This window comes from Peromyscus leucopus, chromosome 3 (genome assembly GCF_004664715.2).
Source record: "Peromyscus leucopus breed LL Stock chromosome 3, UCI_PerLeu_2.1, whole genome shotgun sequence".
Lineage (NCBI taxonomy): Eukaryota > Metazoa > Chordata > Mammalia > Rodentia > Cricetidae > Peromyscus > Peromyscus leucopus.
Window position 1 is genome coordinate 21,025,715 of NC_051065.1, and position 14,202 is coordinate 21,039,916.

Genomic DNA, 14,202 nt, shown 5'->3' on the forward strand with positions numbered 1-14,202 from the left:
ATTCACTTACAAATCATGTGTTTATTCACATTTCCATTTGTCCTTTCCATGAGCATATGTAATTCACCATCAGTAAAATTAAAAGGCTTTGTTAACATTCAAGGTTATTTTTCTGGTATCCTCAAAGTCTTTATAATCATGATTTACCAGCAGTATTAAAAAACAGATACTATCTAATCAGCAGTTATGGATCATTAAAGGAAAACTAACCCACAAATTCAAGAGAATACATTTAAAGTAACTTTCAGCAACTGTTATTATTATATTCACAATGTGTTTCAGAGAAGGTTTTGTCTCAGTGATCATTATTTGTAACTAAGTACATCTAGACAATCGTGTATCTTTACCCTACATTTGTTTCTAGAGTTGCCTTTAGTAACACTGTACCTTCCTGGATTCTGTGGTGTCTTCCCTGCATGAGTTTTGACATGAAGCCCAGCCAAGAGAAGTCCTCCTCCACTGCAGGCATAGGAATCTCTCCAGGGTGAGAACATGAATATCCGCTGATGTGTGAGTGATCACTGAAACTACGGTAACCCATTACCCTTAGGATGTCTGCACACATGCAATTTCTCATATGTATTTCACTCTAATCATTCCTCTTGTGTAAATGACCCGAGCTTGATCAGGAGGATTCTCTTGCTAAGGATTTTCCAACACTCACCACATTGTGAAAGTTTCTCCCCAGAGTTCTCTTGTGCTTGTGAAGGTTTGATGTGTTTCAGCAGGGCTTGGTGGGTGGGGGTAGTTGCATATTGGTCATCTGTATGGTTTTATTCCCTCCTACATGAATTCTCTTGTGTGTATCATGGTAAACTGATGGTTGAACGAGTCACGCTATGATATTTGTAGAATTTTTCTGGGGTGAATTTGTTCCTATGAATGAGGGCCCTTCCATGCTGTTCACAGCCAGATGGATCTCCACACCTACCCTGGGTTTTGCTTGAGACAGTTGTAGAGACACTTCCACAGATGAGGCCACAGGATTTCTCTCCACTTCCCTCCCCATCGCCTCCCCTGCCCCCACAGGGAATCTCTGGGGAATTAGCATTTCTCCTAATCTTTGCTTACTCCACTGTGGGTGCAGGGGTTTTCTCCATTCCAATCACCACCTGCTAAACAAGGAGCTACAGTTTCCCATGTTCATTACATTCCAAGCTCCCTCTCAGATCTCTGCAGCGTCAGGACACTGAATCCTCACAAGTATCCCATATGGAAATTATTTTTCGGTTTTAAAACCTATTTTCCCTGCCTGGACTTAGGCCTTCTTAATACCCCCCCCCCCTTTTTTTTTCTTCTTTCCATAGCTCCTCTTACTGCTCTAAATAGAAAGTCATTTAGATTTTTTTGATCTATAGAGCATGGTGTGGGAAAAGTAACATTAACTTGAGACACCCTGAATCCTAATGCAGACTTCTTACAAGAAGAAACAACAACCGAAGGGCAACATGGCCGGAAGGGCATAGTCAGCCCGTAGAGATGATACTCCCAGCAGCACCTCCGCTTTCTCTGTTCCTAGGAAGGAGTGCCAAGAACATGTGGAGTTTGGAAAGCACAAACTCTTGGCAAGAAGCCAGTACCGGGACAGCAAGACTGCTCAACAGGTAAAGGTGCTTGCTACCAAGACTGCATTCTAAATTCAATCCCAGAACCCACATGGGGGGGGGGGCAGAGATGGGGGGGAGAATGAACTCCTGCAAGATGTCTTCTGACCTCCACATGTTTACCTCAGCACCATCCCTCTCCCCAAAGAGCAAAGGGTCAATACACACAATGAATATAAAATGTTTAAAAGAACCCAGTGGTGACCCTGGGCACTGGTCTTTCTTCCTCTATACATTCCTGGGGACAGACAAAAGCATTAAGTAGACAAAGCAGTCAGGAAAAAACAGTGAGACCCTCTTATTTCTAAAGATGCCATCACCTGACCTGGAGGTCCAGGCTCACTTCCTCTCAGGAAAGGGGCGCTTTCCTGACCCAACATTGTTTTCATCGCCAGTGAGATTTGAGCCTGGATCCACTGTGGGTTATGAGATTTCCCTTCCTGTAAAATGCCAGCTTTTCTACTGAATTTTGTCTCTTTATTCTGGTGATTTACAAACATTCTTAGAATATTACAGATATTAACTTTGTTAGTTATAATGCAGTTTTTCACTTTTCTACTGATTTTTTTCTGACATAATTATCTTTATCAGGTTCAAGGCTGCACATAATCAAACTGGTATTATCTCTTCTAACTTTTGCTTTCCCATTTTGGTTGTGTTATTCCCACCAACCTAGGTGATAGATATTGTTGTAGATTTTCTCCAAATACCATGACTTTTTAACATTTGATTTTAATGTGTTTGGAGTTTCTAACATGTGGTGGGTGAAGGTGCTCAACTGTGTATTGTAGGTGGACACTGAGCAATGTCAGGCTTTATGCCGTATGACATTCTCTCTCATATTAATATTTTCTCCTGGGCCTTCAGTTTTGTTCCACTGACCAATCACTGTAAGTATCATTTGTCCTCTGGCTTTAGTTGAAACATTTTCCATGCTTCCTGAATTTAAAGATAGAATTCTCCATTGCTTTTGTGATCTGAACTTTGCAAACTTCATAGGCGATGTCCAATTTACACAATTTTTAGTGTAAATCTTACCAAATATCTTTCTCTGTGACTATAGACTTTTTCCTCTAAACTATACAGAGTTAACTTTGCTAATAAAGGACTACCTTTTCTGCTTATGTAAAAATCCATTTTCTTTAATTATTCTCGTTAGATATTTCCATGGTTGATATTTTATTTCACTTACAATTCTGAAATTTGGAATTGGTACTATAGCCTTTGTTTTTTAATAGTATATTAGTTTTGGGTAAAAACTCTTAAGGATTTCTGATGGCATGTGTCAGAATTTTCCTTTATTTCATCTGATTAAAAAAGAGTCTAAACAGCATTGGTTTTGTGTTTTCCTTATGCACTATGGAGCCATGTGGGTCTGAAGCATTCCAGTGTTTTACCTGTAGACACCATTCTAAAGAAATGTTTTCATGTTTTACATAATAGACACCATTTCAATTGCTACTATGGCAACTCACCAATCTGTTACATTGACTTGGATATTCATACTGTTATAAAATAAATAAATTATTTCTAGGTACTCATTATTTGTGTCAGAGAAATTCAGTGCCCGATAACTCTCATGTTGTTCATTTCTATATATTTACTATATATTGCTAATATGCCTTTATTTGCCTTTAGTCAAAATTGTCAAGGGTTTGATCTGGTTGGTGAAAAAACTTTGCATTATTAATTTTACTATTTTCTCTTTTCTGTCACTTACTTTGTTGTATTTATAGTTTCTCCCTGTCTTGTCATTTGTCTTGAGCTGAAGCTGGATTTGAACTTCAGATGCCTCTGCCACCTGTATGCTGGGATGACAGGCGTGTGCCACATCAGGGCTGTGCTTCTCAGTTTTCAAATGACTTAGCACTGTTAAAGATAACTTCACCAAAGGCTGAAGAGCCAGCAGACAGGAGCTCCCCCTTGGCTCAGCACCACATCTTTGTTCTTTATTTTTGCCAGACCAGTTGGTGGCCAGAAGAATGTCTGTTTTTGTACCTTTGAATTAGGTTTTATAATTTTAATTAATGTATAGACAAAAAAAGGCACAAAGGAAGATGTGGATCCAAGCAGTGCACATTTTATGTCATTTCTACAGGTGTTCAAGCATAAGGAAAAATCAACTTTGAAACTATGAAATTTGTGACTCATAAATAGTTATTTCTACTTTAGTACATAAAAGATACTTCAGTGTTATTAATGCTTTTTTATTAGGGCAACTGAGTAAATTTAAAAGCAATGGCAATTGTCTTCTAATACCATGTACTTGTCTGGTCAGCTGTGTATAATCAGTTACCTACCTCAGAGGCTATTTTTCTTTTGTGCTGGAACAGGTTGCCCGCCTTCCCTGTTTCCGTGGACAAAATCCTCCTAGCTTGGGGGCTAGGGCTAAGTAGTTATTTCTGCTGAGTATGTTTTAGTTCTTAAATTCTTTGGTTTTTGATGACAGATGTCAGTGACATTCCATAGTTTCAAAAGCTATTCTGGTGAAAATCACATAGTAATATGAGGAATGTGTTTGCTTTTGTTCTTACTTTTGAAGAGAGAGAGGGGGGCGGAGGGAGGGAGGGAGGGAGGGAGGGAGGGAGGGAGGGAGGGAGGGAGGATCATTATTTCTATGCTCCCTAAAACATGCTGCTTTGTAGAAGCCCAGATTGAATGGTGCACCCTTCATGTACCTAGTACATTTATCAGCCCAGGTTTCTCACTACTTGACATTTTGTTTACATTATTTAAGACATATGCTGATAACTCAGTCAGAAGGGCAGGGGGAGATCTGCCACAAGTACATCTGAACTAAGTGCTGTACTCGTGTGGGTCAGACTTGGGAAACAGAACCTTTGGACATTAAAAGAAAAAAGGTCCATTAAAAATGGCACAGCAGCCAGCCATTAAATTATTAAAAATCAAGTTATGAAGAAAAACCTCTTATGCAGATGGAAGAAAAGATTTCAATAGCAATATTGATATGATCGAGAGAGTTATTATTATTTTTCTATTTTGACCTATTAGTGATGTACACCTGCTAGGTGAATAAGTCACTGGGTCAAGATGACTCTAATATTCTTTCCCAGGACTTCTTAAACACCAAAAGACATTTTTGAACTGCACATTTGATCAGATTGTTAGCTTTTTCTTTTATTTTTTTAGAACCTTTGAATAAAAAAGTGAACCTTTGAAAAAAATGTATCTTATTTACCTTTTCAGACTTCTTAGATGATTGTCTTTTTTCTTAAATGTTTATTTTAAAGAGTGATGCTATTGTAATTTTTATTTTGATTAAGGTTTTTACTGTATATTAAACTTTTTAAAAGATATCCCTTTCCAAGACAGTTGGGAATAACAGCTTCATTTTTCTATCAAATATGCATCAAAGAATTTTATAATTTCTAGATTCTCATGCTAGTAAAGAGGTTCTAATTTTTATTCAAATGTAATATCTTTCTTCTTTTTAAAAATCTCATGTTACCAGACAACTAGTTTCTCTTTAGAGATAGCTTTAAACTCATTTGTTTATCTTAATCTACTCTTCATTTGTTTCCTGTCTGCTAGATCTACTTGTGAAAGAAATGTAGTGAAGTTTTGAACCATTTTATTTCCTTTGGTCGTCTTCTATAGTTTAAATTTCTACTTTAAATTTTAGGGTGAAATATACACACACAATATAATTTGTTCAACGGTTTATCTGTGAAACATGTTAAAGTAAGTGGGTCTTGCTGTGGGATGGTCTGTATGTCAAATCTGTTGCTCTGATTGGTCAATAAATAAAACACTGATTGGCCAGTGGTCAGGCAGGAAGTAGGTGGGACAAGGAGAGAGGAGAATTCTGGGAAGCATAAGGCTGAGGCGGAGAGACACTGCCAGCCACTGCCATGACCATGTGAAGATGCCGGTAGGCCACCAGCCACGTGGCAAGGTATAGATTTATGGAAATGGATTAATTTAAGCTATAAGAACAGTTACCAAGAAGCCTGCCACAACCATACAGTTTGTAAGCAATATAAGTCTCTGTGTTTACTTGGTTGGGTCTGAGCGGCTGTGGGACTGGCGGGTGACAAAGATTTGTCCTGACTGTGGGCCAGACAGGAAAACTCTAGCTACAGGGTCTGGTGGCACACACATGTAATCCAAGCACTGGGAGACTGGGAGGAGAAGCAGGAATTCCGGGCCAGACTGGATACACAGTGAAACCACTTCTTAAACCCTAAGAACTCAGGCAAAGTGGAAGAGACTTATGATATGAGCATTGGGATGCTGAGGCAGGAGGATCACAAGTTGGAGACCAGCCAGAGCTACTATAGAATTCAAGGGCAACCTGGGCTACAAGAACAAGTTAAAGCAAGACTCCTTGTTCTAAAGCTACCTATATACCCCTTCCAGCTTTCCTTACTCTTGGTGACATTGAATCTAATTATTTTATCCATCATTATTTCAAAAACACTGACATAGTAAAAAAAAAATTAATCACCCATGTATCCCATATCCTTAAGTAATACACTATTCAGTTTTCCCTCAGTTGAAATTCAAGTAAATGGAATTACAGCTGAAAGCCTTCTGTGATTTCCTATTCATATTCCCTCAACGTTCTGTTTGTAAAAGTCACACATGCCGCTGCATGAGCTGCAATGCACAGCTTGTTACTGACTGGACATGCTGTCGTGCCTCTGATGAATGTTTGGGTTGTTCTCACCTTTGGCTCTTATCAGCAATATGAGACACGCTAGGTTTCTTGTAAGATCCTTTTCAACACACACACAAAATGAAAGCATCACTCTCCACTTCATTTTCACTGCGAATGAAAGTGTCCTTTAACTGGAGTCATGTTTACTGGGATGCTGGATCGACATCATCTTCACCCACACAGTTCCATGTTTAATATTGACTCATACAGAATTCCACTCTTTTCTTCACCTTGACTGTTTGAACAAGTCGATTCTTTTCTTCCTTGCTAGCAGTAAGCAAATTTCTCAGATAGCTTGTGTTCATGAAAATTTTACATATTAGCAAAATCTTTTCTTTCCTCAGGAGAAGCAAATGCTTCCTGGGATACACACTCCTTTTCACTCTCAGTGGACCATGAAAGTTCACTGCAGGACAGCTTTCAGAGCTGGGAAGCCCTGACCTGATTCCAGTCATTTCAAAGACTTTTACTTTGGTTTTTGTTTATTTTTTTTAAACTCGTATTCTGTAAGATTGTTATTTTATCTTTATCCATTAGGATTTCCCTACTTTACTAGAGAACCATATGGCATTTTCTTAGTTTTCTCTGCTCAAGAAAATTTCCTTCTGTTACTAATTGTATATTTCCTCCATTGTTCCATTTTTCTCTTCTGTTGGCCACAGCTTAGGTATCAGTGCTCATTCTCGGTTCTCTTGGGTGCTTGCTATCAATGCAATGGGTTTGAGGACATTTCTTACACTGATTTCCAAGGTCCCTAACATGAGTCTCAACAATAGCCATGCTTGTCATCTCAAATTTTAAGGTCAAATTTTTCATTAGAAAAATCAATGAATTTGCTGTTGATAATGAACTTAAGGATTTTTTTTTTTTTTTTTTTTGAAGCCTCTATTTACTATCCTTGAGTGACTTTCTTCGCCTCTGGGTTTTTCCAGTCATCTGGTTATCCTGCCCCTTCCTGAAGGCTCCTCAGATCTGTCTGGTTTCTGCTCACAGGGACACAGTGCAGTTCCTCAGTGCCCATCTCAAGGGAGGATAGGCACAGCCATCTTCACTCCATGCATCAGTGGCTTCTGTGGTACGCAGACTGTCAGTCCAAGGGGGAGATTCAGGACTGACTGTCTTCTGCTCCCACTTCCCCTTTACCCCTTTTCAGTCTTTTCCTCAGAGACAGAGAAGGGAGCTTTCTTGTTGGAAGCTTCTTGTAGCTCACCGTCTTCACTCCAGATCTTCACAAGCTTCCATCGAGCCTTCCCATTCTACCATCACATTCTGAACCACTGTGCTTACCCTCTCCACCACAAACCAGGAAACTCCAAACCGTTCCTCAGGGCCAGCTCTTTGTGGGCTCTTCCCTCTCTGTCAGCCCTTCTGGTAACACCACCAAAGCAGTGGGACACACACACACACACACACACACACACACACACACACACACACCATCTTAGTCTGGGTTACTCTTGCTTTTCCAGACCAAAGTTCCAAAGTCCTGTCACAACCCTCCCAAAAATAAACGGTCAGGTCTGTCACAGCAATACCTCATGATCTTGGTACCAATTTGTCCTAGTTTGGGTTACTACTGCTATGACAAAACACCACAACCAAAGCTACTTAGGGAGGAAAGGGTTTATTTGGCTTACACTTCTACATCACAGTTCATCATCAAAGGAAGTCAAGACAGGACCTCATACAGGGCAGGAACCTGGAGGCAGGAGCTGATGCAGAGGCCATGGAGGGGTACTGCTTACTGGCTTGCTCACAGCTTGCCCAGACTGCTTTCTTATAGACTCCAGGACCACCAGTCCAGGGATGGCCCCGCCCACAATGGGCTGGGCCTTCCCTCATCACTTGTTAATTGATGTTCTATAGGTCTGCTTATAGCCCATCTTACTGAGGCATTTTCTCAGCTGAGGCTCCCCACTCCCCAGTGACTCTGTTTGTGTCAAGCTGACATAAACCAGCCAGCAAGCTCCCATCTGAACCACCACCATCCCTGATAGATTAAGGAACTGGGTTGTTTGGGAGCTGCTGAGATAAGGGAGTCATTTAATAAATTATCTACTCAAAATCTGCAATGAATCTTTTTGAAATTGGTAAACTTCAGGGAGATATACAATTCATTCAATTCTTAGGAACAAGCTACAGTCTGAAAATGCCACTCCCCGTTACTTGCAGAGACACAGAGACACAAGCCCTGGAGTCCTGCTGTACCTTTCTCCAGCTCCACCGGGAAAAGTTCCAGTTTTTCTACTCGCTTTTCAAGTTCATACTCAGCAGATGCAGCCACAGGGTCAACTTCATCATTTCTCCTGTCATAGTCTTCATTGGAGTATGTGTTGAAAACCTATAGTAAAAGGCCAAGAGCAAATAAATGATAATTCAGAGAAGATGCCATCAAGTATCCCAAACTACATATCTTAATGAAAAAACTACTATGATACATTTCTTCTTTGTTTCTTTTAATTTTGTATGTGTGTGTTCACATAAGTGTGTGTGTGTAAGGATATGAGTGTGGTATATATGTTAGGAGTGTCAGTGTGTGATGCCCACAGAGAGTCCAGAGGATAACACTGGATATTCTCTCCATCACTCTCCTTATTCCCTTGAGACAGGGTCTCTCGCTGAACCTGGAGCTGGGTTGGCAGCCTGCAAGCCTCCAGATGCTCCTGTTTCTGCCCACCTACATTTCTCAGACTACAGATGCATGTTACCATGTCTGACTTTTTATATGGTTTCTGGGGATTTGAGCATAGGTTTTTATGCTTGCTCGGTAAGTTCTCTTACCTAGTAAGCCATCTCCCCAACTTCCAATGCATTTCTCCTAACAATCATTTGATATTTAAAATTAATCAAGATGCTAAGAAAAGGAAAATTGAATCCAAAGAAAAGCAACGTATTAATCAAAAATGTATGAGTCACTTTATCAATTTCAATAACTTAAGAGAAAACAGTAGCCATAGACTGCTGTGTGCGACTAGTGATATTCATCAACCTTTATTTATTCAAGATAGAGTAACAAGTGCAATGATTTATTTCCTGGTCAAACTAGAGTAAAGCACATCAATGCTATCTTGCCAAACCCCAAAAGTGAACCTGTCCTATGGTATGGACTATAGTAGCCCCATGGGTGTAGCGTATCAATGCTATAATTACATACTAATCACAGAATTACTGAAATTGATTTCCATTCTAAACTGCTCTCATCTGCCATCTGTCATTTTACTTGTATATAGATTTAAATTTAATTTTCATTGGCTCTTTCTAAGAAATAGCTATCAACATATTGCTCAAAGGCTGTAAAACAAGATATTGACAGTCTTTTTCTAACTTAAGTCATTCAAAAGACTATGTGTGGCCTTCGGACAGCCATAATAAATGTGCCTATTTGCAAAAGAACTAGTTATCAAATAACTCAGTACACTGAAGAGTATTTGAAAGAAAGAAATGTATCTATTACTAAGTGCAATCAATATCTAGAATAAAAGCTGTCATTATTAATTCAATTCAGAATTTATTAGGAATCTAAATTATGTCTGAAAAGGCTCTGCAAGTCTCCCCTCAAACTCTTATAACCTGGAAGTGAAAAGCTTTTCAAAATAAATTAAAAGGTGTAATAAAAACAGAAAGAAGACTGAATGGAGGTAAACAAAGAAGGAAATGTATCTATCCCCCCACCCTCCAACTGGCCCTGCTACTCCAGGTAAAATCTGAACTGCGTTACTGGAATATTTGTGATTCTTCATTTAGAATAGAGCAAGAGTATAGACACAGTGTCCACACCGGCAGGGGGAGCACGGTGAGGCTCCCCTGGGCGGCACTTCTCACAACCATGTCCTTGGAAGCTCCATACCTGACTGGACTGGTTTTGGCCAGTTCTCACATTGCACTCTGTGGTTTGACCTCATGCTTCCTGGAAACTCACTTCCTCTCCTGGGTTTCTCCACCACAGCAAACATTATTATATTAAAATGCACATCTCTATACTCTGGAGCTTGGTGTTATAAAACTCCTGACTTCCCTTAGCCTTTTTATCTTCCACTTCCAGCTTTTGGTGGTCACTTACTGACATTCACTCAGTCAACCAGATTTGAACTCACCAACTCTATACTGCTAGCTATAGTGCTAGGCACTGTCAGCTACTTTTCATTGTTAGTTCACTCATGGTCTGAAAAACTACATGGGCATGCAGACAAAAAACGTTATAGATAATTGAAAAAGAAAAGTAAGAATTGGTTATTACAGATTAACTATTATTGACTTGGAAAAGGTGTGGAAGTCAACAAATAATAACTAAAACTAACGTGTTCAGTAATGCAATGTTAATATTAAAGTTTATAATACAAAACATGAATAGTTTTTGAAAACAACAAAAATGAAAACCTATAAAATGCCTCATGATTTCTATTACAATGTTAAAGGATTTACTTCTCCATAAAACATAGAAGCCCTATGTATAATCCCATATCATTTTTCCTAAACTAAAATTTTTAATATTATAAAGACTATCATTGCTCCAAATTTGCTGTAAATGTCAGTTTACAGTCATTTGTAAATTCATGGCAATTAATGTCAAAATCACACCTTTTTAAAAATTAATTAGCTGAAAAACCTTAACCATGATCAAAACACTTACATCAAAACTTTGTTAATTAAAGCAATGTAATTTGGTCCTAGATGTACTAACAATTTTATATTCTGATCCACTCCTTTTCTATTCAAATTAGTTACAGTGGTGTATTTAACAATATAGAAGGAGTTGGATCTCCATCTAATTATCAGAAGTTCATATCATTAACAAAAATAGAATTCATATTGACGAAGAAAAGATGAATACCCATCTATCCCCAGGCATTAGTGGGTGTTTTGCTAAAGCACCTCCCACACCCATGGGTATAAAACTTGTACAAATAAGGGCATCATATAAAATTGCTTTCTAATTGTGTATAGTCTACACATATCTTCACACATTTGTAAGCCATCTCTAGATTAATTATAACCCAACAAAATGTAAAAGCTGTATGTATAGTTGGTATGCTGCATCACTTAGACAATAATGACAAGGAAGAGTCTACAGTTCAGATGCATTTTACTGAATATTTTCAGTGTGCAGTCATTGAGTTGATACAAAACATGCAGATACAGAAGAATGATTGCATATGCCGTAATAATGCCAAAAGCAAAACAGGATGATGTTTAACTATCAGGCTACAGAGAAGTTACAGTTACTAGAAGTCTTAAAGAAAACTAACAGGTTCATTAAAAGTCAATGCCGAGAAGCTGGGGGTATTGAGGCTGATCCTTGCCTAGCAGTTAGAAATGCTTGGCTCAGTACTAACACTGCATTAATAAAAATTAAAGAGCTTCAAATGGTGGCACTGTCTATAGTCCCAGCACTCAGAGGCTGAGGCAGGAGCATCTCTGCACAAGGCCAAGTGAGGGTTACATAGTAAAATTGTGTCACAAAACAAAGGCAAAAAAAAAAAACAAAAAACCTTCCTGACAATGAAATGACATAATGAAGGTATTAAAAAAAAAAACAGGGATTAAAATATTGCGATAAAATCTATAAAGGGCTTTCTCAACTCAAAGAACTATAAGTAATTAAAATTCAATGACCGCAACCTTCATCAAAAATTAAGCAACTCAAAGTTATAGCCAAGAGGTATCATATGTTCTTCCACAAGAATTGTGGAAAAATACAACAATATTCATTTGGTAACTATATGAGAGGAGGAAGAGATACCTCAAGTTGAGCGTGATAGCTTACTCCTGCAATCTAGTACTTGGGAAGCTGAGGTAGGACTGGTCAAGAGTTTTGAGGCAATCCTGGGCTACATAGAGAGTTTTATTTAAGACTGTACTACAGTGTAAGTCCCCATTAAAAATAAACCAAAAACAGACAAACTGGGTAGAGCTCAGTAATAGAATGTTTGCCCAAAATGTATTAGGTCCTGGATTTGATCTCCAACATATATTTTCCCTCCCTCCCTCCCTCCCCCCCCTCTCTCTCACACACACAGACATACACACACACACATATACACACACAAATGATCTGAAAATATACATCAATATTGAGCTAATGTTATATCCAAAGATTCATAGAAAGCCCTACAAGTGTGTACAAAGATGTACAAGGAAGTTCATTAGAGTACTATTTCTAACAACTCACAGGGAAGAATTACCTGCAGGTTCACCAGCAGAGAAAACGGCTTAGCAAACAGTGACATGCTCAGACAGGTAAGTGAATGAAGAGGCCTGCATCTCTAACAGCATGGAAGACTACCATACAGATGCCATCAGGCCAGAAGAAATCACTGCAGATACTTGTATTCCCAACAACCACGATACCATATTGGCACGGCACTAATTTTAGTCTAATTTAAAACCTCCTAAATTGCCCAGCTATGTAGCTTTTGCCAGCCATGAGAGCTGGCAAGGCTAGGCTTCCTTATTTATGAAATGATAATAATAATACCACCCCCAGAGAGTTATGAAAATGAAATTGCATTTGATTCAACATGGACAGAGGCACTTTCCCAAGGCAGTACCGAATATGGTATTTCCCTAGACACAACTCACTTTAAAAGGAGTTTTTAATATTTCATATACTATTGCCTTTAATGCCCTTTAAATAAAACTCCGCATGGCTAATTGAATACTAGAATGTAGACTGAGAATATTCCTACTTGTGTGCAGAACAATGAACTCTCATTCTACAACAGGTCACTGCTTGTCACAATTTCTATTCTGCCTGGGACAGGAAGACCCTAGGAGGTGAAAGGAAGATTGGGTTAGATAAATATCTCTTCTTCCATCTACATTGTCTTTCAATGTAAAATTCTTTCAATTTTCTTGTTATAGTTGTACTATTTATGCTTATCTTACTCTGCAAAAACAGGGATAACAATCAAACAATCGGAAATTCCTACATCATCATGGCATTTCTGTCTGCCTTTCCCCTTTCTATAGAGGTATCCGGGATCCCCAGAGTCAACAGCATCAAGATACATATATTTAGTTCAGTCACCTTCACATTGTTCCTGTGTTATTTCACTGAGAAAAGCAAACAAAAGGATGTTTAAGTTTAAGGCCTCTTGATTCTGTGCCAAAAAGCAATATTCTGTTCCCTGATCAAAGCAAACAAAACATGACCTCATCTCTGCTTCCCAGCAGCCAGGCTTTCAGGATTAACAAGTTTGCAATGAAACTAAGCAAGGACACTTCTGAACTAGCAACCCCAGGCTGTGAAAACTGAATGAGGTAAGAGCAAGCTTATTATAAAATTCTAACTTGAATAGTTATCTTATTTACATGTTCAATACTTTGAACAACATTTTTTCAAGACAGCAATGCTTTTTTCAATGTTAAGTAACATATTTCTTTTACTTCCTTGTGATACATTTTAATCAATGCAGGTCAAAATAAATCCCACATGCCCTGTAAACACAACTGTAAGGCATCTCTCATGATGCTTCCACAGGTCACAGCTGCAGCTGCAGGCTGGGTTCTGCTTAATCTTCCTGACAGATCAAAGATGGAAACTGTCCCAGGTTCTAGCGGGCTGAGTTCCAGAAGATGGCTCTGCACAGTACTGCTGGGGACAAGCCAGGCACTTGCACACTCCCACAAATGGACTCCATTCATCATGCGCTTTCTTAGCAGAATCATAGCTCATCCTCATGAGATTTCAGGGTACTCGCTTGAAGAGGCTCTAATTGGCAACTAACAACAAACTATGGACAACGGTCCTCCTCTTCATATTTAAAAAAGAACTTTGGTGGTTAAACATTCTGAAAGGGGCTCCTAGTCATGGCTGCACTGTATAATCTCAAGCATCTCTTTCCACCTCCAGAAATGAGGTCAATCTGCTGAGGCCAATCATTAAGAACAGCGTGTAGACCAGATGATGGGAAAGGT

At 38.9% G+C, this 14,202-nt stretch overlaps 1 protein-coding gene across 11 annotated transcripts in view; it reads right to left on the minus strand.

Annotated features, from left to right (window-relative positions):
* The window catches only part of Ppp1r9a (protein phosphatase 1 regulatory subunit 9A), a 258,866-nt gene that overhangs the window by 108,055 nt on the left and 136,609 nt on the right, over nucleotides 1–14,202 (minus strand). For all 11 annotated transcript variants that reach the window (XM_037203519.1, XM_028869810.2, XM_028869813.2 and 8 more), the window contains exon 3: nucleotides 8,494–8,626. In XM_037203519.1, coding sequence (XP_037059414.1) covers nucleotides 8,494–8,626 — 133 coding nt within the window. The remainder of the gene's footprint in view (nucleotides 1–8,493; nucleotides 8,627–14,202) is intronic.